The sequence below is a fragment of the Scheffersomyces stipitis genome, chromosome 3, assembly GCF_000209165.1.
Source record: "Scheffersomyces stipitis CBS 6054 chromosome 3, complete sequence".
Lineage (NCBI taxonomy): Eukaryota > Fungi > Ascomycota > Pichiomycetes > Serinales > Debaryomycetaceae > Scheffersomyces > Scheffersomyces stipitis.
This window is the reverse complement of record NC_009043.1, coordinates 685,485-711,297: the sequence shown is the minus strand read 5'-3', so window position 1 is coordinate 711,297 and position 25,813 is coordinate 685,485. Positions and strand designations below refer to the sequence as shown.

Here is a 25,813-nt window from a genome sequence, read left to right as displayed (position 1 = left end):
ACTTTACTAGCATTACAGGGTGAGATATTGTGAGTAATACAGAGCAATAAAGTAGCAAAGCAATGGTTCTGGGGGTGTGTCTTTTGGAGTGGCTCGCTATTCTGGTATACTTTTTTAGTGAGATAAGTGAAATTTAACGAGACACGAGTAGATTCAGCAGTGAGAATGACTCATGTCTTCCCGTGGGCAGTGCCAGAACCATGCTCTCATGTCTTCAATTGAATCTGGACGCTCCAGTGACCCACTTTATGTTGGATGGTAAGGTTGTCCCCCAGATGTAGAGGTCAAGTCTGGTCTGAACCAGAGGTAGACTTTAGAGATAGTGGAATTCACAGTGTTGCTGCTCGGTGCGAGAACATACTTCCCTTATCTGTACCGTACTACATAAACTACATTCTCTAAAACAATAGATATACACTAAACATAAAGAACAATAACAAGAATAGAAGTAATAGTAATAATAAAAAACGAAGAAGTAGTAGTAGTAAAACAATAATATAAAAAAGCATCTCAATGTCTCTCAACAGTGCAACACACAAAACTAAAGTACAATAACATCTTTCTTCTCTTCACAAAGAGTCTTCATTTCACCTCGGTCTGGCTAACATCCAGATAACTACTGGGTTATCTTGACATGTTCGATTTTACATCTTCATCAGATGATCCATTGGATTATCTTCTCAAGTTGTGCAATTGAACATTGCCTCTGATACCATGAGAATGGTCGTGAGCCTGGACACTAGGATCAACATTAGGATCAATATTAGGGTCTACGGGTGGATTCTGTGCGTGCAAAGCAGTGACAGCAGCAGCAGCTGGAGTGGCTTCAATGGCAGCAATAACAGCAGTGTCTTGAACTGAAGCTGGGTGCTGATGGTCATGAAGATGCTGAGGAATATGGTGGTGTTGAAGGCCGTTGTGGTGTTGCAATTGCATCACTTCTTGCGGATATCCATTTCCCTTGTTTAAGGGCTTTTCAACCAACGTTCTCGACGACTTCAGTCTCTTCTTCTTGCCATTGGAAGGTTCTGGAGCATGGTTATGGACCGGATTGATCATTCTCAAGATCCACATCTCTGAAGCTTCTTGAAGACCACCATGGCCCAACAGGTTGGGGTAGTCAGCCAACTTGTCATCGAGGTTTCTGTCCAAACCTTCCTTCTTGATCATCTTCTTCTTATCCTTTTCTGGTGGATACAAGTTAGCTACCAAACGGTAACCACACTTGTTACGCTTCGTGTAGGCGACTCTCTGTCTTTTGGTAGCGTCCTTGACAGTAGTTCTAAATGATCCTGAACGCTCACACTGGAAGTAAACGGCCTTTGGCTTCGATGAGTTAATGACAATCTTACACTGTTCCTCGTTGCTCAATTGGTACTTGACATACTTAACGAGATCCTGCTTGGACGAAAACGTCTTAATGATCTCGTTCTCGATGTACTTCGACGTGAGAATACCCTGGTCGTAGTCGTCAGCACCCGATGGACCTAACGAGGAGTGTTGATGCAACTGGTGTTGATTTGGAGGCTGAACTCCACCAACACCAACAACTTGAGCGTGGCCAGCACCGACTTGGGCCACCTGTTGGTGGTGCTGCAATTGGTGGTGGTGCTGTTGTTGTTGCAACTGGTGGTGGTGTTGCTGTTGTTGATGATGGTGTTGTTGCTGTTGTTGCTGTAATTGTTGGTAGTGTTGTTGTTGCAATTGTTGTTGATGGAGCTCCTGCTGTTGCTGGTGGAGCTCCTGTTGTTGCAACTGCTGTTGTCTTCTCTGAAGCTCATGTCTGTGCTGAATCTCCGCGGCGGCAGCAGCAGCGCCAGCAGCGTAGTTGTTGTGTTGGTGTTGGTGGAACTGCGAGGCAGCATCGTCCAACAGCACGCCGTAGCCTGATGCCAGAACAGCAGCAGCAGCAGTGGCAGTAACGTCGTACTCAGTACGAACAGAGGTAGCACCAGTGTGGTCTTGCTGAAGGTGCTGGCCACCGCTGTTGACAGTAGAACGCTCACTTGAAGTGGAAGGACCCAGCATTGTCAAAATGATGTATCGGTTTTTGGGAACGTGCCAAAATAGACAGTAATAGTGCTAAAAAATCTCTGAGAAAGCGAGAAAGCCAGTGTTAGCAAGCTCGGGTTTGAAAGACACGGTCAGTAGACTCTGATAGCCTGGAGTGGGAGGTTGGAGTCGTTGTGTATAAACAAGCGTCCTGCACAAGTAGAAGAGGTCTGGTAGAAAAGAAGGAGTGTATGGGATTTATTTATGTTTGGGGATTTGTCCTTCATGAAGATGTTGGACAAAAAGTTGGTGATGTTGCGTGCTGAGAAATTCAGCGAGAGTGCGGGTTAGCAAACTGTACGATGCTATTTCGAGTCGGCTCGTATGGGAGATTCTCATAAGGAACAAGGTGGGTGATATCTGCCGTGGAGGATATATAGGCCATCTTCTATAGAATCAGAATGTCGTATGTCGTGGGACAAGTCTGTCACTGTGTCTGTTATATGCTCTGTTTCTTGTCTGCTGTGCAAGTTCCGTTGTCTGCTATATACTATATAGAGACTGCACTCACTATCTGCCCAGGACACCAAAGAGCTAGACAGGACAACCAAAAGACAGGAAAAGACAGCAGAGACAGGAGCCTCAGTCCAGACAGGAAACGCCAGACAGGAACGTCCTACCCACAGAGACCGGGACAGCAACAGCAGCCCATCCATAGCTTCCTTTTCAACTACCAGCTAAGATAAGTCTTTCATCTTTTGCACCCATTGCCAAACTGCATCCCGATTGCAGGTTCGCCCGTGCTCACATCTACATCCCGCAACGACAGCTTTCTATTGGCGGAGAACAGAAGTTACACGTGATGCACGTGAGCCACAATCACCTGATAATACGCTGAAATATCTGGGTAGTCTGTTAAACCTCTGCTAAGAATGCCTTGGCTCAATTGTACAATTTCAGAGTTCTACACAATTCAGTGCAATTCTATCCTTTCTTGTCTGTCTGTATAGATTGGTAGTATGGCCGACTTTAGCAGCCTCGTCCTGGAGATACAGGTCAGTCAGGCCGATTCCGAGCTCCATTGGCTCACCGCCTTTATCATTACCCCGGAATTTCCTCAGATCATCGAAGCACTCCAGATCTGCTCCAATCTTCTACTTTACAATTCGCCACAACACCCAGACAACACGCGCGGTGAACGCGGGCCTCCGGTCAAGTTGCCTGTTTCGTCGACGAAGCTGGAAGCCCTTAAGGGCATTATAGTCCGTGATGGAGCTTATATAACCCAGCTTACTGTAACATTGCGAGAGTCCCACTTCAACAGACACATTACTCGTTTACATTTGAAGAAACCCATCTTACTCGAACAGATCATAACAGCCAAGAGAGCTGTGGACACGTCTATAAACATCATAGAAGAACTCACGAAGCTCACTGACTGCTCGCATGCTGACCATCGTAAGCTTATAGATTCGTTCAATGAACTCTTGCTTAATATCCAGATTGCCAAAAGCGCACTTCAGCTTCCGACAGACCCCCATCTCGTATTCCCCATTCATGTGTCTCCGCCGGATGCGTTTGAGCCAGAGCTTGTGCCGTCTATATCTGTAGACGTATACATATCACAAGCTGAGGTCTGCATTGACCTTAAGAACCTACATAAGGTCACGGAAAAGCCATGGGGAGAAATCGAACCCACCACTGGTAGGTCGTACATCGACAAGATCAGAGACGAGATGAAGTTACCCAGCTCTCGGTCGGCTACAATATCAACACCATCATCTACTGACCATTCAGTTCCTCTAAATGCTGCCGATATAGAGGAACGACTCCATGAATTGGCGGGGCACAAAGATTCTGCCCCAGAGTCTAGTCAAAGCACTGCTGGTATATTCAGCAATGTAATTAGCCATTTGCTGTTGAGACCAAAACTTGATCCCGTAGATTACATCACCAAGTGTGTTACTTACAATGGCATGGTGGTGATGATCAACAAGAAGATAGAGGTATCCTCGCCCGATCCGGTCTTGGTGAGCGCTTTTACGAAACTTGACAGCGTAGAGTATTTGGTCAGCAGCTTTATTCTGAACTTGGACAGTTTAATTGACGTGTTGTGATCGAGTATAACTAATTGGGCAGGGATATTGAGAATATTTAGGTTAATAAGAGAACTTGTAGCAATAATTGGACGTGCTTTTATTTACGTGTTATTGTACTTTTCGCAGCCACTCTCACTACAAATATCATTATCAACCGAAGAGACCACACTAGAATTACAATACAGAGTATACATCATAGAACTCTTCTATAACCTTTGTATTCCTGATAGGGTCTGCTTCGTCATCTTCAATACATCTAGCAAACTGCACGGCTGGGTATAATCAACAGATTGTAGTACAAAGCCGTCATAGAAACCGTCATAGAAACTTTTCAGTAGTCGTACGACACTTTCATCACTGAATCCAACAGATCCCACATTCTGATGGGACACTCTCAGAAATGTCCCACCTGAAGTCCGTATTCCCTCTACGAGCATATATCTCTTATTAAGTAACTTAATTACCAAGTCCCACTATTACGCTCCACAATTCAAACTCTATGAAGAAACAATTACATCTCTGTATATATATAACGAACAAACTATTCTCTGCAATCCAAACCACACTATTCTGCTAAGGCTCCACAGTATCCCTGTTTGCCAGTTTGATCTTTGGTTTTTATCTACTTTTCTCTACCTTTCACTTTTGTCTTCTCGTACTCCGTAACCACTATTGATTATCACACTCATCCCCACAACTGTCATATGCACTCTGGAGGAGTGAGTGGAGTTGAACTTTGAAGGTGAACTGTAGTGGTTAATGAAGTGTTGGTTTTTCTTAGCTGTCGGAATTCTGTTGATGTTTCTTATCCGAGGAAACATTTACTCGCTGTTGGTTCCTTTTTCGCATTTGAGTCTGTTTCTCGTTCAGAACATCGCCAGTTTGACCTCGTCGAAGGCAACATCACCAAAATCGCCCAGATCGCCCACTTCTCAAATTTCGACGTCTCCAACTTCAAATTTTCCACCTTATTTTCCAACTTCGCCAAATCTCCCAGTAAGTTGGTTAAATTCTACTTCGCCGAATCCACACCACTTCCTTTTCAAGCATTGCTACTCTACCTCATCCCGTCTCACCCATCTCATGCTGCATTATACGGTCTTGGCCGAAAACGACGTTATTGAGAAGCCTCTTCTCGACAACAGAACCTATCGTTACTTAAAGCTCGACTCGAACGATCTCCAGGTCCTCGTGATTCATGACTCAACTGCTGACAAGTCTGCGGCCTCTTTGGATGTCAATGTAGGCTCGTTCGCTGACAAAAAGTATGGAATTCCTGGTTTGGCTCATTTCTGTGAACATTTGCTATTCATGGGTACCGAAAAGTATCCGGCTGAAAATGAATATTCCTCGTATTTATCGAAACATTCTGGGTACTCCAATGCTTATACTGCAGCAGAACATACGAATTACTACTTTCAGGTAAGTGCCGACTACTTAGAAGGTGCTCTAGACCGGTTTGCTCAATTCTTCGTGGCACCCCTTTTTAGCCAGAGCTGCAAGGATCGAGAAATAAACGCTGTAGACTCAGAAAACAAAAAGAATCTCCAAAACGATCTCTGGAGACTCTACCAGCTCGACAAGCTGAACAGTAACCCTGACCATCCTTACAATGGGTTTTCTACAGGTAACTACCAGACTTTGCATGTAGAGCCTTCTGAAAGAGGACTCAATGTTCGTGATGTCTTGCTCGATTTCTACAGCAACAGCTACTCGTCGAACTTGATGAGTTTGGTTGTGTTGGGAAAGGAAGATTTGGACACTTTGTCAGCTTGGGCTATCGAGAAGTTCTCGGCCGTGCCTAACAAGAGCTTAACAAGACCAAACTTCCATGGCGAAGTCATCTTGACAGATAAGTACCTCGGTAAGTTGACCAGGGCCAAGCCCATTATGGACAAGCATCAACTCGAGTTAACATTCATGGTTCCTGATGATTTGGAAACCAAATGGAAATCTAAACCCAACGGCTACTTCTCCCATTTATTGGGACATGAAAGCGAAGGCTCTGTGCTTTTCTTCTTGAAACACAAGGGTTGGGTAACAGAATTGTCGTCTGGTAACATGCGAGTCTGTCAGGGTAACTCTTTCTTTATCCTCGAATTTGAGTTGACTCCGGAAGGGTTGCAGAATTGGAAGGAGATAGTAGTTTCTGTGTTTCAGTACTTGAAGTTGATTCTTCCAGAAGAGCCCAAAAAATGGATCTACGACGAGATCTCTATGATGTCTGCCATTAACTTCAAGTTCAGGCAAAAGGCAGATGCCGCTAACACTGTTTCTCTGATGAGCAACACTTTGTACAAGTTTGCTGTAGATGGTTATATTCCTCCAGAATACATTTTGAGTTCTTCTGTTTACAGAGAATTCAACAAACAGGAGATCATAGACTTTGGCAAATTCTTGAATCCAAACAATTTCAAGATTTCTTTGGTTTCGCAATCGTTAGATGGCTTGAACAAGTCCGAAAAATGGTACGGAACTGAGTATGCTTATGAAGATATACCAGTAGATTTATTACAAAACGTTGAATCGGCGCAATTGAATCCACACTTTCACTATCCCAAACCCAACGATTTCATTCCCAAGGACTTTGAAGTGTTAAGAAAGAAGTCAGAAACTCCTTTGCAACATCCTTACCTCATTGAAGAGAGCAACAAGCTCCAGGTCTGGTACAAGCAAGACGATCTTTTTGAAGTTCCCAAAGGTAATATCGATATAGTGTTCCATTTGCCCAACTCCAACTTGGACAAGAAGACTTCTACCTACTCGTCTTTGTTGGCTGAATTGATAACCGATGAATTAAACCAAGTCACTTATTATGCCTCATTGGTTGGCTTAAAGGTGCTGATATCATGCTGGCGTGATGGATTCAACGTGAGAGTATCAGGTTACAGTGACAAACTTCCAGTGCTTTTAGATCAGGTTTTGTCTAAATTCTTTAATTTCAAACCTAACAAGGAAAGGTTTGAAGCTATCAGATTCAAATTGTATCAACAATTCAAGAATTTTGGATATGATGTTCCGTACCGTCAAATTGGAACTCATATTTTACTGTTGCTCAACGAGAAAACCTACACTTATGATGAAAAAGTTCAAGTTATGGACGAAGATCTTTCATTTGACGAATTGAACGAGTTTGCAACCAAGAATCTTTGGAAATCAGGAATCTTTACTGAAGTTTTGATCCATGGTAACTTTGATATCGCCAAAGGAGATGAAATCAGAAAATTGATAGCTAGTCACACCAAGAGTCTTGCTCCTATTGCTGATACTTTAGATGATGTCAACAAAGCCATCAAGCTTCAGAACTTTGTGCTTCCATCTAAGGAGTTTATTAGATACGAATTGCCATTGCAAGATGAGAAAAATATTAACTCTTGTATTGAGTACTACATCCAGATCAGTCCCACGAACGATGATCCCAAATTGAGAGTGTTGACTGATTTATTTGGTACCATTATCCGTGAACCTTGCTTCAATCAATTGAGGACAAAGGAACAACTAGGTTACGTAGTTTTTTCTGGTACTAGATTGGGCAGAACGTCGATAGGTTTCAGAATCTTGGTTCAGTCGGAAAGAACTGCAGACTATTTGGAGTACAGAATTGATGAGTTTTTGGGCAAGTTTGGCAAGCACATCAACTCAGAGTTGACAGAAGTCGATTTCGTCAAATTCAAGCAAGCACTCAAGGACCTTAAATTATCAAAATTGAAGCACTTGAACGAAGAAACTTCTAGACTCTGGAACTCCATTACTGATGGCTACTTTGATTTTGAAGCCAGACAGAAGCATGTTAAGATATTGGAGACCATCAGTAAGGAAGAGTTTGTCGATTTCTTTAACAACTACATTGCTGATGGATCTGACAAGTCCGGCAAGCTTGTCGTCTACTTGAATTCGCAATCTCCTCCTGAACAGACAACGCTCAAGTTGGCACATAGTTCTATTATAAACTATATCTACAGAAATGGCTACGAGGCTTCCACCGAAAAGTTGGAATCCATAGTGAAGGAGAATCTTGAAAATCACCAACAGTTGGTTAAACAAGTTGCTGAAGAAATTCTGGAATATGTATCCAACAAACCACCAGCTAACTTGAAACAAGATTTGCTTATTGCTTTTGAAAACGATATCAAGACTCCAGTTCCCACCAAATACCGCCAGGGAACGGTGTACAAGGATATTTCAGAATTCAGAAAACACTACTCTTTGGGAGGAGTTCCTTCAGCAGTAGAGCCTTTGACCAAATATTACTATCCTGGACGTAACCCACACTTATAACTAGACTCTAGATAGACCCGTAGCAATACATTGCATACATTATTCATATTATATTCCTTTACTACCTAATACATCGTATTCATAATCTATTAGTATTCTAGTTTATGCTGAATTTTATATTCATTATCTACTAACTGCCCATATTATAGATTATCACGTGACCCATCTCGCATTTGGGCAAATGCTTGGTTCATCTACATAGTTTGCCAACTCAAATTTGCCGTTAGTTACCCTCTCTTTCCACATATTGCACAATGACTCTCAATCTCGCTAAAGTGAGCAATGTCTACTTCGAGAAGCTCTTTGCTGTTCAGCGAAATGAACTGAGCACAAACTCGGAGATTAAAGCCAAAGTTTTGTTGGTAGACAAATTCACCACACCCATAATCTCTATGTGCTATACGCAATCGCAATTGCTCCAGAACGATATCATTTTGATAGAGTTAATCGAAAACCAAAGCACGCTCAATGTCATGAAGCATCTAAATTGTATCGTCTATATAAAACCGACACGAGAATCGATCCAGAGTTTGATCAAGGAATTGAACAATCCTCATTTCAGCAAGTATCAGTTGTTCTTGAACAATACCATTAGCAAAGGAGAGCTTGAACGTTTGGCTGAAGCAGATGAATTTGAAGTCATCAATCAGGTGACTGAGATTTTCCAAGACTACCTAATTTTGAACGACAACTTGTTCACGATCAACGTCAGCGAGCCCATAGCCAATGCCATTAATCCAGTCGTAGAAGAATCTAATAGTCTTGTCAGTTTGTTACTTTCCTTGAAGAAATGTCCCATTATTAAATATGAGTCCAATTCCTTGGAACTTAAACGTTTGAGCTCAGAAATCTTGTATAATATCAATTCCAATTCCAACAACAACCTCTTTGACGACTTGAATCGCAAGTCGGATAGACCCCCCTTATTGCTTTTACTAGACCGTAAGAATGATCCCATTACGCCATTGATAACGCCATGGACGTACCAGTCTATGATCCACGAATTCTTAGGCATCAAAAAGAATATTGTAGCCTTGACAGAGTCGAAGGAGCAGGTGACTTTGAACGAGTCGCAGGATAAGTTCTACAGGGAGTCCATGTACTTAAACTACGGAGACTTGACTGAAAAATTCCAAAAATACGTAGAAGAGTATAAAAAAGAAACTAAACAGTCGTCTCTTGAAAACCTCAAGACGCAGAATTTATCAGAGTTGAAAAAGATGTTAACCAAATTCCCTGAGTTCAAGAAGTTGTCCAACAATATCCTTAAACATTTAAACTTGATTAGTGAAATCGACAAGGAAATCTCTATACAAAACTTATGGGAGATTGGTGAATTACAGCAGACCATTATTTGTGAACTTGACACCCACCAAGCTATCAGGCAGAAGTTGACGGAAATCTTGGACAATCCAAAGGTGTCTACGACTAACAAAATCAAATTGGTATTGTTGTATTCGATCAGATTTCACAACACAAGCGAATTGCAAAACTTCATTGGCAAATTGAACAATCCGTTGGTCACTGATCCTTTGCCCACGTTATCGCAAATTGCGTTATTAAAAAAGTTCAAGACTCTTTTCAATTCCAACTTCACCACTTCAACTAGCGGCCAGAATAATAGCAACAATCTTGGAAATATCTTCCAAAACAAGAAGATCAATATCAACAGCTTTTTCAACCAAAACAAGTCGAATGACCCCAAAACTGATAATATCTATTTGCAATATACCCCGCGCTTGAATGAAGTATTGAACTCTTTGCTCACCACTACACAACTGGAATCTGCCATAGCCATCAAATCATCCTTATCCACTCTTATTCCAGATGCTGTCAGTTCCCAATATGGCAATAATATCCAGAATGAACCTGTTCAAGATGTGATCATCTACGTAAAAGGTGGTGTAACTTTCGAGGAGGCAAGATTGGTGTTTGAATTGAGTGAAAGCAACAAGAAAATCAACCTTGTCATTGGTGGAGACAATGTTCTCAATAGTGAGATGTGGATGAAAGAGTTGTATGATCGCGTAAATGACTCGGAAATTCCTGGTACTGACCCGGCTACCGATAGAAGAAAGCAACTTCGAGAGATTCTATGACTCCTAAAGATATTTCAGATTCTCTGTAGAGCAGATAGTTTATATAGATTCTGTAGAAGATAATGTTTTCATGATATTATAACAATATATTAGAAAAGTATATGCGTAGGGTTGTACATTCATGGAGCGTACTTGCCGAACTTCTGTTCCCAGGCAAGGATCTTCTCTGTCAAGGATTCCATTAGTTTCAAGTTCTCATCAAACTTCACAATGACCTTGTTGCCGTCTTCGTCTATCACATTTTGGTCGCTTTCGGTCTTTTCCTTGAATGTGAAGAGTTGGATTTTGTTGACTTTTTCATCCTCGAGCTCGAGTTGTGATCTACCAAGCCATTCAAGAATAGCGCCGGTGCGTTTACGCAATTCGTATATGGACGATTTATCGCTGACATAACGTGGCTTTGAAGGTTGGTTGACGAGTTCCTCCTTGGAAAAAGCCAGATTACCATTACTGGCTTCGTCATTCGATGCAGACTTGGAACTATTGGCTCCGTTATGAGAACCTTTCTTTTTGGGTTTGGTTGATCTACTTTTGGGTTTCGTCCTTCTTGTGTCGTACTTTGGCTTGGATTCATCTTCGTTATCTTCTTCAATGTTCGAAGCTTCATGCTCTCCAGTATCTGAATCAGCAACTTCCGGAACTTCAAGCTTGGTGCGTTTGGCATCGTCAGAATCTTCAGATTTGGCTCTTCTCCGTAAAGAAATCGATCCAGACGATGAGACACTCGAAGAATCGTTGCCATTACTATTATTATTATTACTATTGTTGTTGTTGCTATTGTTGTTGCTTCTTCTCGATGAAGTCTCAGAGTCTAATGGTAATCCTGATTCCTTTGCACTTTCTCTTAAAGCCTTTTGAAGTTGTTCATCATATGATTCATCATAATGTCTTCTCTCTTTACGAGATTTTCCGTTATTCCCTGATTCTTTTTCTCTTTCTCTGCTATTATCATTAGAATTCGAATTGGCCAGTGCCAGTCGTTTGGTTCGCAGTCTGGAACTTGTCTTTTGTTGGATGGACTGGCCAGCAGCGAGACTTTCCAACAGTAACTTACGTCTCTTTTCGTTGACAGGACGGTAAAGTGTCCTCACGGCTTCTCCATTATCATATATAAACACGTGGAGATCAGGTTTGCACAATTCACACCAGTACTTGTCTGGAACTTCATCGTTGGTGAAGAGCCCTACACAATACCCATGCTGCCATACTGAACATTTGTCACACTGGATGAAAAGTCCCTGGTCGATTTTGATTGAATATTCCTTGATTAGAACCTCTGATAGTTGCGGATTCACCAATGCTGTGTTCAATTCGTCTTGTTCACAAACACAACGAGTGACTTCCTGTTCCTCATCATCGATTTCATCTTCTGCTTCTGCTTCGTAGTTGTTTATCTCGTCTTCTGCTGCAAACTCTGAAGTCGGCTCCGACTGGTCCGCATATCTGGATCTTCCTGAACGACGAGGCATGACGCGTGTACTCGAGCGTTTGTATCTTGTCTGAGAATTGAGAACGGCTTAGACGGTGTTGTGAAAATAAGAGTAATCAATTGAAGATGCTGTACTAAGCAGAGTGTAGATTAGATTTTGTGAAAAATTCCACTGTGAAAACATCCATGCCGCAAACAACTCAAAGTATGATAGCACAAAGACTGATTAGCATGTAATGTAATTGCCATTGCGTTGAATTCAATTTTCATATCAAGAGGTTGAGTAAAGCCACAACATCACGGTTGCAGCGGCGGACTCAGTCTTCTGATTTGGGTTCCTTACTTTATTTATTTTTCGTGAAAGATTTACATCTAGTTAAACATTTCAGCATGTTTCTCAATCGACGTTCCGTGGGTAATAAAATGAATTTTAAAATAAGCTCGGTGCTAGCCCTTGCCATTCGATTGAAACTGTGGTATCTTCATCGACTCAGTATACTGGAACAATTGAGTTTGTGCCCTTCTAGTTTGGCTTACTAACCTATTTATCATTTTTGAAGTATTTTATCAGGAACTAACAACTTATTTCCAAAGATTTCGCATTAATTCTATATTATGACCAAACAGCCATCAGAAGAATACTGGTATTAGCTATATAATTGCTAGTTGACTAGGTTAAATTTCTTAATGGTGAATACAACACTTCTTATTCTAACTAAGCACATACTAACTAAAGCTCATTCTAACTACAAATGTAAATAGTTGCCATTATAACCAAATTTTGAGACTGGATTTCCCAGCCTTAGAAAATCTTTCCTTAAAGCTGTTAAAACCCGTACCCGTAATCCAATTGTATTAACCCAACAATTCGGATGAAAGGACTGCTGATAGCACATAAGCACATAGACGCTGAGCTTATCAGAATGTTCATTATATGGGGAGAAATGAATCCCGACAATGTCGCATTATTCTATGCTGCTTGTGGGGAAACGTTACCCCCCTCTTTTGCGGAGTTAATGCACTACATGCGTCTAGTAAGGTACGCCAGAAAATTAATTGCTCGGCTAGCGGAGATGAACAAGCTGTTACTCTTGAATATCATCATATTGCCAAATCTGCTTTCACTACTGTTGAGAGCGACCATCTATATTAGAGTCAGACTCACACAAATCTCTGCATAATAGACCACTTATTTTATTTTGAATACAGTAGTTAGATAAATATAAATACGAATACGAAGAGTTTTTCATTAACAGTTCAAGCTTGCCAATAATCAGGGAACAAAATACATATGAGTACTCTAGCAAAAACAAGCTGTACAATCTGAAGAGTTGAGGTAATTTTAACAAGGTCTAGTTGTCGATGGTCAAGTTGCCAAGTCTGTCGTAGATACCTAGGTTTCTGACGTAAGGGTCCAATTCGATGTAATTGTTTGATAATTCGATATTCAAGCTGATTTTGTCTTGCAAGTAACGATCAGAAACACTTGGATTGGTCGACTCGATCCACTTCTTTGTGGTTTCAAAGAATCTGAGCACCAACGAGTCTCTTTCCTTTAATAACTTGTGGTAATGTTCATCCTTCTCTTTAGGAGGTTTGCAATGAGCTTCTGTGGGAACAGGATAGTAACCAGTACTGTCGTCTTCACCGCCCAAGTAGTCAGGAATGAATCTGGGATCAATGAACTTGCTCAACTCCTTAATGTCTTTGGTGAAATGGATCTTTGAGGCAACAACTGGATCCAACCAGTTCTTGATGATGTTCCAGACAGTAGAGAAGATCCATGGAGCATTATGCACCAAGATTGAACCCAAAGTCTCTGGGTAATGAGCTTCAAACACATCTGCCAAAAACTTGATGGTGGCGTAATCAGCGTTCTTCAACGTGAAACCTGTCAAATCAAACACAATGGTACACTGATCAACCGAGTCTTTGACTTCTCTCAAGAACAATCTGACCCATTCAATGGTAAGCAAAGCATACCTCTGTGTTTCATTCAAAGGCGAATCCGCACCAAAGTGCTTCTTTGCCTGGAACATAAAAACTGGATTGTGGTTGCAATCCCATCCCTTTATCCACGACTTTTCAGTAGTGAAATTCTTGACGAAACCCTTATTGGTGCCATTGATATAGGATGGACCATCAGATTCAAAAAACCAGTCATTAGGCTTCATCTCATTGACTCTCCAGTTCAAAGACTTGCAAAGCATGCCAATAGCTGGCTCGGTCTCCCACTTTCTGGCTCTCACAAACCTCAATGTGAAGTTATCGACCAAGTCCTGTCTGATACTGGTGATGAAAGAAGTGTGAAGATCTCTGGCCGAGTACTGAGAGAATACAGGCAAGAGCGAAGGTTGAGCTTCCACTTTGACAGGTGCGTGCTTCTTCTTGCCATTAGTTCCATTACCGTTGTAAAAGCCATTCTGCCTTCTGTACTCTTTGCCCGAAGTGGGACCAGAGATTAGTGACAAGTCGTCTGGGTCAGTGAGGGACGTTTCAGCCGTAACAAATGATTCCAACGACAACTGCGACTCGTTGTCGCCGTAGCCGTAGTCTTCATCGTCATCCGATTCGTATACAGCCTCCTTGTCAAAGTGGAAAGATGGATGAAAGTAGTGACGGTAGACATCGATGTATGAACGCGAAGGTTCTGTAACAGGCTCGTATACTTCAAATGACGATCTGGTTTGGATTTGCTTCATACGCTTTGAGTTTGGTGGAGGTTTTGGGGCAGCTGCTGGAGCCTTAGCCTTTCCGCCAAATAGACCCCTTTTCTTCTTAGTTCCCGAAGTACCGGAGGTTTTGTTAGAAGAACTCGAATTGACCGAACCTCTAGTGCTAGTTCTGACCAATTCGTGGAACGAGCCCTGGTACTGGTAGTTTTCTGTAGAACTTGAAGAAACATAGCATTCCTTGAAAGGCAAATCTTCGGCATCAATGCCGACCTCGTATCCCCAGTATTTGAGCATGTAGGCCCAACCCTGCTTCAAGATGACTTCCTGTTCGGAGTTGATGGACTGGATTCTGGCTGGTCTATAGTTAACTCCGTGGGGAATCACGGGAGGAGGGGTGGCCCTGGACTTCAGCTTCTTGTTCTTCTGCTTGTTGGCATGCGACTTCAGAGCTGGGCCGTGAGCCCCGCCGTTAGAGTCAAACTGGCCAGCCTGGGCATGGCTGCCGTCATGGCTCTTCTTGTGGTGGTGCTTGTGGTGGTGGGCACCATGGTGAGCTCCGTTGGCCTGATTGCCTGCTCCAATGACTGGAACATTTGGCTGTGGAGCTTGTGCGATCGGCTGGATGGGCTTGTAGGCCGCCGAAGGATCAAGCAGTTGGTAGTACTGCTGTTGCTGCTGGGGCTGTTGCTGGAGCTGCTGGGGAACACCGTACTGTTGCTGAGGAACAGCAAACTGTTGCTGAGGCAGGTATTGGTACTGGACCGGCTGCTGATATCCCGCAAACTGCTGTGGTGGGTACTGCTGTGGGGGATATTGCTGGTACTGCTGCTGCGACTGCTGCGGAGGGTACTGCTGGTACTGGCCTTGGGGGTAAGTCATGCTGGGATGTTGGATTCTCATACAAGCAACAAGAAACAAGTGGTGACAGAAATAGTCAGACTGGAGGTCGAGAGCGGATAAATGGGTATATATAGACGCACAGCCGATTATTGCCCATTCACTGGTTTAACTAGATTGGGTAGTGGGAGAAAAGGAGATGCCTAAACCACTTGTGATTTCGCAAAGGTGGGGCGCGTGCAGGGACGACCGCGGTGGAACTACTACGGGAGGCCTTTTTTTAGTTTTGTGTCTGTGGCGACGTTCACTGCGGGAAACTGGAAGCTGTCAGGGCGTAGGAGGTCGTAGCGTTTGTTCTGAGGTGGCCTCGACTTGCTGGTTACAGACTTGGGCGGTGGTTCTGGGTTGGTAATTTGTTGCGTGGGAACGTGAATTTTTCGGCTCCTTGATTTTTCACTCTCACCGGTTGAAAAATTTGAAAAATTCGCTAGCGAAAAAATGTTGAACTTTATTTGAAAAGGAAATTCTGACTACGGTTAAACTCAACACTTTCATATTTATTACTACCTAACTGTATTGTCAATGACTGGAACTAGTTTCATCTACTCCATTCAACTGCCCACTCCTCTGGCAATTCCTTAAATTCAACCGTCCCAGCTCCACCCCCATAAAGTTGCCCCATTAGGAAATAGTGGGTTTTCCTGCTTGCAAAACTGATGATCGGGGTAATCAAAACCTTCACATGACAGTTATGTCACATGTCGCCTTCATCTGAAACTATTGCCGGTATCTAACTTCTCCATATGACTAAAGCGTGGAGAACCAACTTGACAGAATGCCTAAATTCCACTTTGAATAATGCCTAAATTCAATTCAAATCTCGAATACAATGTCTTTATCGCATAAAAGTCATCTGAGCAAGGATTAACTTTCTTTGTATCTCTGGAGTCTCTGCCTATCCACTGGGGTCAAGTGTGTTACACTGTCGATATTTTTAGCGTAATCATCTACATTTTGTACGACATTGTGTTCTATATCGTACCTCGCTTATTACTCTAACCTTGTTCTATTCTCTAGCACTTCCATGTACCCCACTACTCTTATCTTCTTCTCTGTCGCATGCGCGCAATCATTCGGCCCTGCAAAGGTGGAGTAGGTGTTTGGTTGGGAGCCAAAGATCCTCCTGCACCGCCATTGACACCTCCAAACGCAAATGCTGGAGTTCCACCAAATCCAGCCGTGGGTGCTGGCATGCTGATAGCATTGCCAGGGTTACCAAACACAGAGGCTGGGTTGCTGACACCGGTTCCCGTTCCAAACGCAAACGGGGTGGCTTCTCTGCTTCCCATATTGGCATTGCTATTGTTCATACCAAATACGGATGCGGGATCTGGCGTAGCTTCTTTGCTGGTAGGAGCTCCAAAACTGAACTGTGGAACACTTGAAGATTGTCCAAAAATAGCAGCAGGATTAGCAGCAGCCGTGTTCGTTGAAGCAGCGGCAGGATTAGCGGTTGCGTTAGCATTACCAAACGAGAACGTAGGTGTAGCAGATCTACTTAGTCCTCCATTCAAGCCAGTATTGCTAGAATTATTAATATTGCTGCTACTACCAAAACTTGGAGCTGCAGCAGCTCCAAACTTGAAACCTCCACTGGCACCGCCAGTAGGTGTTATTCCGGGAGCAAATTTGAAGTTAGAGTTCGAATTTGGAATCGACAGCTGCGAAAAGCCAAACGAGTTTTGTGGTGTACCAGTGCCAAATGTAGTTACAGGAGTGGCAGCTTTAGCAGTAGCAGCAAAAGAGAAGCCAGATTTAGGAGTTGAATTAGATTCACCCAAAGAAAATGTTGGCTTAGCTGCTGGAGTTGTAGCAGCAGTAGAATCAAAGGAAAATGCAGGTCTGGTTCTTTTACCCCGAGATTCTTCCTTTTCCGTATCATCAGCAGCAGAACCAAACGAAAACGCAGGAGATGTCTGTTTACTTAATGAAGGCGTAGTAGTACCTAAAGATGTTGATCCAGTCATTGCAGCAGAGGCTTTAGTTTCTTGTGGTTTGTCAACATTACCAAATGAAAATTTTGGTGCTCCAGTTGAATCTCCAAAAATAGATGATTTTGCTGGTTTCTCAGATCCAAATGTAATGCCTTCAGTCTTTTTCTCTGTGCTTGGAGCTCCGAAAGTAAAGCCTTCGGTCTTCTTTTCTGCACTTGGAGCTCCAAATGTAAAGCCTTCAGATTTCTTCTCCGAACTTGGAGCTCCAAATGTAAAGCCTTCAGATTTCTTCTCCGAACTTGGAGCTCCAAATGTAAAGCCTTCAGTCTTCTTCTCTGAGCTTGGTGCTCCAAATGTAAAGCCTTCAGTCTTCTTCTCTGAGCTTGGTGCTCCAAATGTAAAGCCTTCAGTCTTCTTCTCTGAGCTTGGTGCTCCAAATGTAAAGCCTTCAGTCTTCTTTTCTGAGATTGGTGCTCCAAATGAAAATGCTGGCTTATCGGTGGAATTTTCATCTGGTTTACTAAAAATAATTTGATCCTTCTTCTCCTTTTCTAATGACAAAGTAGGGGGTGTATTTTTATCACCAAATGTGAATGTCGACTTTGGTGTTATTTCTTTCTTTTCCGCACCGCTAGATAAGAAGTGCTTATCAGATTTTGGTTCTCCGTTTTTGCTAGAGATATTTCCAAAGAGACTCAGAGCAGACGTAGTTTCGTCTTTCTTTTGCCCAAAAGAAAATGCAGATGTTTCTTCGCTTCGCTTTCTAGACCCTTGATCCGTTTCCTTTCCAGATCCAATAGAGGGAGTTGGCTTATCTTGCTTGTCGTCGGGTAATCCGTCCTTTGATAACCCAAACGAGAATGCAGGTGCTTTGGCAGCATCATCTTTATTTATTGAGCCGAATAATATGGCTGGTTTAGAAGATTTGTCGTCATCAGTCTTTTGTGCACCAAATGAAAATTCTCTTGTTCCACTAGATTTTCCAAATAAGGAAGGCTTTGTGACTTCAGTTGGTTTTGATTCACCGAATGCAAATTTTGGTCTTGGATCAGATATTTCTTCCTTCTTACCTAAGTTAATAGGTGCAGGTGCTGGATTCTTACTTGACGACAGTAGAGAACCTTCTTTCTTTCCTTCATTCTTCCCGAATGTTAAGGTGGGCAACGTTGGGTTTTCAATCTTGCTGTGAGCAGTTTTGTCTTTCTGTGCACCAAAGGAATATTTGATATCAGATTTCAGTTTCTGCCGTTCAAGTGGTATTTGAGCCAGTTTGGATTTCGCCTGTTTTACCAACTTATCGTCATCTTCACGTTTCTTAATTATAGAATCTAATTGGTCTCCTTTGATATTGAACTTGAACCCAGAGCTTGGACCAAGCGAATGCGATTCTTTTTTCTTTTCATCCACAGGTGTATCTTCTTTCAATTTGATGATTTCAGCGTATTTCTTGGATTTTTCCACGTATGAAGAATCAAGCTTCAAATCTTTTTGGTTCGAAATTTTTTCATCCAAACGTCCTCTAGCGTTACTCTTGCCAAACTTCGTGAACGGTTCACTTTCATCAGCGTTTGTTGTACTCTTTTCAAATTTTTCTTCTGTTTTGTTGTCATGAAAAGACGGCTTACTTACTGTTCCTAAATAGCCATTCAACATGTTGGAAGATTTGTTGTTTGCATCTATTTTGTCTACGTCATAGTAGAACTCACCAACAAAATAGCCTTGTGTGTTCTTGAGCCTATGAGCCTTCTTGATTCTCTTTGGGATCGCTATTCTTCTCTGTTTGAACTTCAAGAGTTTATCTACGTAGGCGATATCATGAGTTTGTGTAGACGTTTCAACCATATTAGATTGAGGGTTGATAGCTTTGGAAACGGTTTCACTGGGATTAACCATATACTTCATTCTTCTTTGTAAAGCTTCAGATGCTTGCATCGACTTCTTCAACTGAAGAAGACGGTATCTTTCTCTAGGATCCAAATTGATAAAAGGAGGTCTCACCAAGTTTCCTTCATCATCTGTATATAATGGTGCGAACTCTGGATCAATTAGAACTTCTGATCTACCATCCAAACTTTCAGTGGTGGAAGAATCCATATCAATAGCAAGAAGACCGTTTTCCATAGAAGGTAAAATATGTAAAGGTGACTCGTCACGCGAGATCGTGGAACCATTGACTACACGCGGAACCTCTATATACTGAGGAACTGTGTTCTTCACTACGGCATCACCGTAAGAAGTACTGAGTCTTCTTTCCAAATCGTTATTCTTCTCTTCTTCGTTGATCTGAATATTATTTCTATAACTTTGGTAGAGCCCCAAGTTGTTCTTCAAGCTGGAAGAACGAGGAACATATCCATTCGACAAATGCGCAGCTGCTGAAAGTCTTCTTCTTTTCTCAGAACTGAAATTATGAAGTAATGGTTCGTCCACAACCATTTTGACGTCAGAATAGCCTGGAAATGAAATCTTCGTGTTGACCCCTTTGAAACTACTGCTTTGCGGAACCTTGTCTTTGAAGTAGTTGTATATGGACTTGAGTGTAGACACAAACGGAGCAGTTGTATTGGAAGTGTTAGAGGAATTGGTCTCTTCTGAAGAAACCTCAGTTGTAGGGCTTATCGAATTTCGATTGTAGGACATAATGAAATCGACAACAATAGAATTTCAGTGTCAGTGTAGATGTCAAAATAGTAAATTTCACTTACTATTTGGTTAGATGATCAACAATAGATACTATAAGCAATTAGATGATACGAACAGCAACACTCAATCGACAACTAGAATAATAGGAAACAAAATCACAAATTCAGGTATTAGTCTATAAACGAGTTTCTGTGATGTAGTTTTTCTTTGTCTGTTTCAAGGGACAGCTCGAGATGAGAATGAAATAAATCACGATCTGAGTAATATTGATAATTTCTAACCAAATTTTTAGTATTACCCGGATAGACAATCCACGCAAATATGCTATACTCGGAATTTGTAGATAGTTGACTGGTTCCACGTTTGTGAATCTGTTGGATTTGTTGATAATTGAATATTTGAATCTTGAATCTTTAGCTGAGCAAAAATCTTTGTAGCATTTTCCTTCACAGAAGGATGCAGTTTTTGACACAGAATTGACACCATTGCGACATAGAATTAGTACTGGGTATGATGGACATCTACAACATGTTTGTTATAATCTGCTGTTTATATAAACGTAATTACTAATCTTACAATGACCAATACGATTTTACTACCCTTTCTAATTTTGCGAAGTTCTTTGCTCTTTCTACATCTTGAATGTATCATTAAAATCATCAAAATTACCTATAGAGGACATTAAAACTAGCTAGTACTTTCTGATTTCGTGCTGGTGCTGTAGTTCCCCACAGAAAACTCTGCTCTTCTGTCAACCCCCTCGGGAAATTTGCCATCATTCAAAACTAAACCTTCCCGATTGTCGTCAAATACATCCTCTATCTCTTCAAGATCAGTATCGTAGTACGATAAAGCTGGATTCTTTAAACCCGTGATTGGGTGGTCTCTGGCAACAACGTCGATTTCTTTCACCAACTTGATCATACTATTCTCTCCATAATTTACACCATACGAAGCAATAATAGGAATAACTCCTTGAACCCACGCATCGACAATTCTGGCTCTTTGTTTGGTACCCAACCTGGAAATAGGAAATTCGCCCTTTCTGATGAAGGCCACAATATCAACTACTATGTGATGTTTACTCAAAACAGTGTTGACAATCAAGGGAACAAGAGAGGCAAAATATCTATGTCTCTTGGATTCACATACAACCACAGTGTAATCGGCACACTTGAAGATACATGAGCCATTCTTGAACATGTCTGCATGACAAGATTCGATAGTGTTTTCAATATCGATCGGGAAGTAGTGCAAACCCATAACTTCAAAAGTATCTGCTATCTTGCCCAATACAAAAAGTGGCTGGAACGATGTGATATCATTATTGTCGTTGGGGTCACCTCCATTCTTGGTAATTGATATATGGTGTAAGAACCCCAAATCTCCCGTTCTCAAATAAACTACGTTGGGGTCTCCATCAGCTATAATTCCGTTGAACTGGATATCGCTAAACTTGTCTACAGGGCCCTTGGGACCATTGGTGAAAGAGGTCAAGTTGGCTTCAGAACAAACCCATATTTCTCCAAATTCGCCTTCCTTGCATATTCTCTTTGTTTCTGGATTCACAATGGCGATTTCAGTACAAACTGGAACCATTCCAGAGTCTTGTATATGTAATGCGTTTGGAACTTCGGCTTGATTCACCACAGAAACATACCCCTGCCTTAAAGCTATTGGGTCTAAGAAAAGGTCCACCGGAGCTACTGTCATGTATGATCTAGTTGCAATGATAGGATTGAAGTAATGGTTGTACACAGTTGACATCGATGCAGCACTCAACTTTGTAGGTTGAAATACCTTAGCAATCTTTCTAAGTAAGTCTATTTCAACTCGATTTTCAGTACTGATCATCATGTTCTTCAAGTTTGTCAAATTGAAACCCTTGGGTGTAAACTTGACTGCGGCATACTTCAACATCTGTTCCGTCACAAAAACGTCTTTAACCTTGCAACGAGCAAGGGATAAGAAAAAAGCAAGTGGATTGGCAGCATAACTGAATGGTGACGTGAGATAAGTTGTGGTACCCAAAAACACTCCAAGTAAAGCAGATTGAATAAAGCCAATTCCCGAAGAATGACGAACACATCCAACAATAGCTGATTTGGAAGATAAGTTACACGTTTCTTTAAAAACTTTACAGATACCAATAATGTTCTTGTGACTCAACGTGGCACCCACTCTATAGTGATCAGATGTGAAATTCAACCAAACCAAAGCTGTAGTATTCTCATCTCTGAAGTTTACTGCTGCCTGATACTTGGCCACCTTAGAATTTAAGGAAGCTATGTTGGATACCTTGGTTAATTTCAATGTATTCTTGATGACAATCTTGGACTTGCGATGAGCTATCTTCTTCAATGAATCGGCAACTGGGCCATTCTTCAAGAATTTTTCCACTTCATCATTTACTAAAATCTCACTCACATCGAAATCACGAATAACACCAACAAAGGCAGGGAAATCTTCGCCGATCCTGTTGGAATCAAATGGCAACATGGGAATTGGAATGATACCACAAATCAAACAGGCGTATACGGCAACAACGAACTCTTCCGACAATGAATACATCAATATGACGTATTGACCTGGCTTCACATTGGTCTTCTCAATAAGGTAACTGCAGACGGCGTAGACGCGATGTTCGAACTTTTTCCAAGTCAACGGTTTAGAACCCTTTCCTGAACTATCAGTATTCTGGAACGCAACAGAGTCTCCAGAACTGGCAACTCTGAATTTCAAGATATCTACAATTGTTTTAAAATCCGTCAAAGGAGCTCCAGTCTTGTCATCGAGAGATTTCTCACGGTAGTCAATAGTCGAAAATTGGTTTGGAAACTTTTGTAATGCTACATTTCTCAACTCAGAAACATATGGCGACCAAATGCCACCAATGACGTCTTCACCATGAGGAACCATACTTATTGATTTGCGTACAAAGAATTTCACGAATTCAGCTTTCAAACTTCCTTCTAAGAACCTCTTCTTACAAAGCATGTTGGCAATTTCTCTGCCTCCACTCCTCATGATCTTCGGTAACGTATCGATATCCACCACAACAACACAATACAACCTCAAGTAGTGTCTCTTGTACAATGTATCGAAACAGTTCTGGGCAATCGTGTTCAAAACAGGTTCGTTATGTGGAAGGGCATTGAATTGAACTTCGCCTTCTCCTGGCTTGTTTGTACTAGACGAACCACTATTGGCATTTGGTTCAATATTACCTGAGTCATCCACTAGCTTACGTACAACTTCAGCTTCCACGATAGCTACAGGTAAGTATTCATTGCCAATGAAAACATCAAAAATCGTACAGTCATAGACTTGTCTCACTTCACTGGCCAACGTAGCCAATAAATGAGAAGAATAATGGTATCTCGAACCGTTCCCAATGACCAAGTCTCTGTTCAACTTCTGATACAATTTTTGGTCAATCCAACTGACTCTTTGCCTAATTCTATCTTCATACAACCCAAGAACAAACACCTTACCGTTGTGAGCGAATCCAAGTAAACCTGTTCTCAAGAAATCCATCTCAAGCATACCGTTAGCATCACGACATTTGGCGTGGAAAATCAGTTTCGACTCGTTCCTCAATCCATAAAACCCTCCTGATAAACAAGGACTATCTATCCATATTTCTCCTAGTTCTCCTTTACGTACTAAGATAGACAGTTCTGGGTTCACTACTGCTAGTGTAGCGTCTGGCAAAGGGTATCCAAAGGCATCAACACGCAATGCGTTGTGTGGAACTTCGTCTGAAGCTAGAGGATTTGTATCTAGAATAGTGACAAGATTTCTGGATAACGCTTCTTTGTCAATTAGAACAGCAGATAAGTCGTTGAAGTTTGCGTCATCTTCCTCTGAAGTATTAGCCAAGCCCATTTTATCTCTTCCTCCAATCCAGTCTCTTAATGATATCACCATTCCACCATATTCACTTAAAGTCAACATAGGTATAATGGCATTCTGCGGATGCTGACATCCCAAAGGCCTCAAGTATCTCAGAGCCAAGATTTCCATGAATTCTCCATCAATGGTTAATGCATTGACCAAGACCCACTTTACACTGGAAAAATCAACTCTCTGTGTTTTTGAAAAATACCTCGTGGCGTTGGGAGATTGCTGGTAATCATAGGTAACTCTTTTCAAACCAATATAGTCAGCTAGCAACAACGAAGCACGACACTTGGTAATAATGTTGGCATATAAACCCTGAATTTCCATCACTCTCTGAGGTGCCCATATGAGAACATTACCAGAGTAGATTGTAAATAAGACTCCAAGAATTAATCCGATGGAAAATCGGATATCAAGAGTAGCTAAAACTACTTTCTTGTTTCTCTTGTATTCTTTATAACTTCGCTGAAGACCGCCTCCAGAATCAGGCAAACTCAGTAATGACACATTAAGGCAGTTCATCTGATGCAATATAGTTCTGTAACTGAGCGCAATTCCTCGCAATTCTCCTACCGGAGATCTGGAGAATTCTACGTATGCTAGCTGCGTCTTGGACAAGTCGATTTTCTTCTGGTTCTCTCGCGAAAGCCAGTGGGAAAGTTCAGACTTCTTTGCGGACCCAAATTCAGTCGTCCTCCATCGTAAAAGTTTAGGGGGCCAGTTTATTCTCTGACTTTGAGCATTGAGACGATCAAGTTCTTTAGCTACTACTTCTGAATAGAGCACAAGTTTGGTGCCAGTTAAGTTGATAATGTCCAAAACTTCATGAATAGATATGTCCTGATGAATGGGAATAGCTGTTACACCTGACATGATACAACCGAGAAAAGCTACAACGAATTCTACTACTTCTCCATCCTTATAAAGCAACACGACAGTGTCTCCATTTTTCAATGTAGACTTGTGCCGGATTTCAGAAGCTATTTTCACAGATTTCAAGTAGAGTTTTTCCCAGGAGATAGAATTGACTTCCTTTCCCTTTGAGTCAAGCACTAAAAAAGCCTGCTCTGCAGTATATGTATTGGCCCTACCGGCCAAAACGTCTACTAGTTTCTCCAGCAGAAATTTATGTTCCTTCAAGAATTCTGCCAGTTTTCGAGGAAACAATGGCTTTGATAGCAGATCAGGGTCTATTTGCTGTTCCTGCAACTCCTGTTGTTGTTGGTGAAGTTTTGTAACCGATTGCATGATCTCTTCACGACGGTTGATATATGTCCATTGGTCGATTGTCTTATTTACTGTGAAATCCTCTTCGAGTTTCTGTAGTAATAGCACCAAATCCGGAGGTATGTCATGTGGAAAGCTTCCCAGAATTCCTCCGGGAGCCCCAGCGATATTTGATGGAGCCCCAGCGCCTACGCTGGTCGCAGAAATCATCGTGGAGTCTGCTGTGATATTCCCTCGGCCCGATCTTCCAGTTAAAGTAGCCGACCGGGACCTTGTTCCGGATCCAGCTCCCGAACCTAACGACATTGGCTATGAATAGATATTACAAAAAGAAAAAAAGTGGAGGTACAAGCCAATAATGAAGTGTTGAAACATGTTTAATTATAGTAGTGTAGCAGATGCCAGACCGATAAATGAGTATTGCGAATATGGAGTAAAAATGTCGTTCAATGCTGCGACATAAACTACCCGGGAAGCTGGATTTATATATATGGTGCTATATTTGTGGACGATGTACTACTGGTTATAGTTCTTTCCAGCAATTCCTCTAATGTAGTCCAAAAGGAATATTTGCAGATTTAAGTCTTCGTCACTTTTTGTTCATATTCGTTGAACATGTCCATAAGTTCCCCATACA

The 25,813-nt window shown here is 41.8% G+C and overlaps 8 protein-coding genes across 8 annotated transcripts; 3 read left to right on the top strand and 5 right to left on the bottom strand. All coding sequences in view use genetic code 12, as the record gives it.

The window, feature by feature from the left end:
- Window positions 1–400: 400 nt before the first annotated feature.
- On the bottom strand, window positions 401–2,166 carry RBF1 (Transcription factor RBF1 (RPG-box-binding factor) (Repressor-activator protein 1)). Its single transcript, XM_001383382.1, has 2 exons — window positions 1,582–2,166; window positions 401–1,527 (listed from the first exon to the last, which is right to left on the bottom strand). Exons 1-2 carry the CDS (start codon window positions 2,026–2,028, stop codon window positions 673–675), a joined length of 1,302 nt encoding a protein of 433 aa, XP_001383419.2. The 5' UTR covers window positions 2,029–2,166; the 3' UTR covers window positions 401–672.
- Window positions 2,167–3,011: 845 nt separating this feature from the next.
- On the top strand, window positions 3,012–4,109 carry PICST_44285 (predicted protein; the record flags this gene model as incomplete). The annotated part of the gene is made up of 1 exon (XM_001383732.1): window positions 3,012–4,109. One exon carries the CDS (start codon window positions 3,012–3,014, stop codon window positions 4,107–4,109), a length of 1,098 nt encoding a protein of 365 aa, XP_001383769.2.
- Window positions 4,110–5,144: 1,035 nt separating this feature from the next.
- PICST_56651 (predicted protein) lies at window positions 5,145–8,369 on the top strand (the record flags this gene model as incomplete). The annotated part of the gene is made up of 1 exon (XM_001383731.1): window positions 5,145–8,369. A coding segment is annotated over one exon (3,225 nt), but the record flags the coding sequence as incomplete, so codon positions are not given.
- A 254-nt stretch (window positions 8,370–8,623) lies between these two features.
- On the top strand, window positions 8,624–10,468 carry VPS45 (vacuolar protein sorting associated protein; the record flags this gene model as incomplete). Its single annotated transcript, XM_001383730.1, has 1 exon — window positions 8,624–10,468. The coding sequence occupies one exon, from the start codon at window positions 8,624–8,626 to the stop codon at window positions 10,466–10,468; it is 1,845 nt and encodes a 614-aa protein (XP_001383767.2).
- Window positions 10,469–10,522: 54 nt separating this feature from the next.
- CTI6 (hypothetical protein) lies at window positions 10,523–11,947 on the bottom strand. The gene is made up of 3 exons (XM_001383381.1): window positions 11,214–11,947; window positions 10,998–11,099; window positions 10,523–10,955 (listed from the first exon to the last, which is right to left on the bottom strand). The coding sequence occupies exons 1-3, from the start codon at window positions 11,935–11,937 to the stop codon at window positions 10,588–10,590; spliced, it is 1,194 nt and encodes a 397-aa protein (XP_001383418.2). The 5' UTR covers window positions 11,938–11,947; the 3' UTR covers window positions 10,523–10,587.
- A 1,302-nt stretch (window positions 11,948–13,249) lies between these two features.
- On the bottom strand, window positions 13,250–15,451 carry PICST_30692 (predicted protein; the record flags this gene model as incomplete). The annotated part of the gene is made up of 1 exon (XM_001383380.1): window positions 13,250–15,451. One exon carries the CDS (start codon window positions 15,449–15,451, stop codon window positions 13,250–13,252), a length of 2,202 nt encoding a protein of 733 aa, XP_001383417.2.
- Window positions 15,452–15,954: 503 nt separating this feature from the next.
- On the bottom strand, window positions 15,955–20,403 carry NSP2 (Nucleoskeletal protein). Its single transcript, XM_001383379.1, is given in 5 exon segments — window positions 15,955–16,849; window positions 17,147–17,267; window positions 17,415–19,454; window positions 19,467–19,590; window positions 19,609–20,403. The coding sequence occupies 5 exon segments, from the start codon at window positions 20,041–20,043 to the stop codon at window positions 16,510–16,512; spliced, it is 3,060 nt and encodes a 1,019-aa protein (XP_001383416.2). The 5' UTR covers window positions 20,044–20,403; the 3' UTR covers window positions 15,955–16,509.
- Window positions 20,404–20,733: 330 nt separating this feature from the next.
- PICST_30690 (predicted protein) lies at window positions 20,734–25,482 on the bottom strand (the record flags this gene model as incomplete). The annotated part of the gene is made up of 1 exon (XM_001383378.1): window positions 20,734–25,482. One exon carries the CDS (start codon window positions 25,480–25,482, stop codon window positions 20,734–20,736), a length of 4,749 nt encoding a protein of 1,582 aa, XP_001383415.2.
- Window positions 25,483–25,813: the final 331 nt, after the last annotated feature.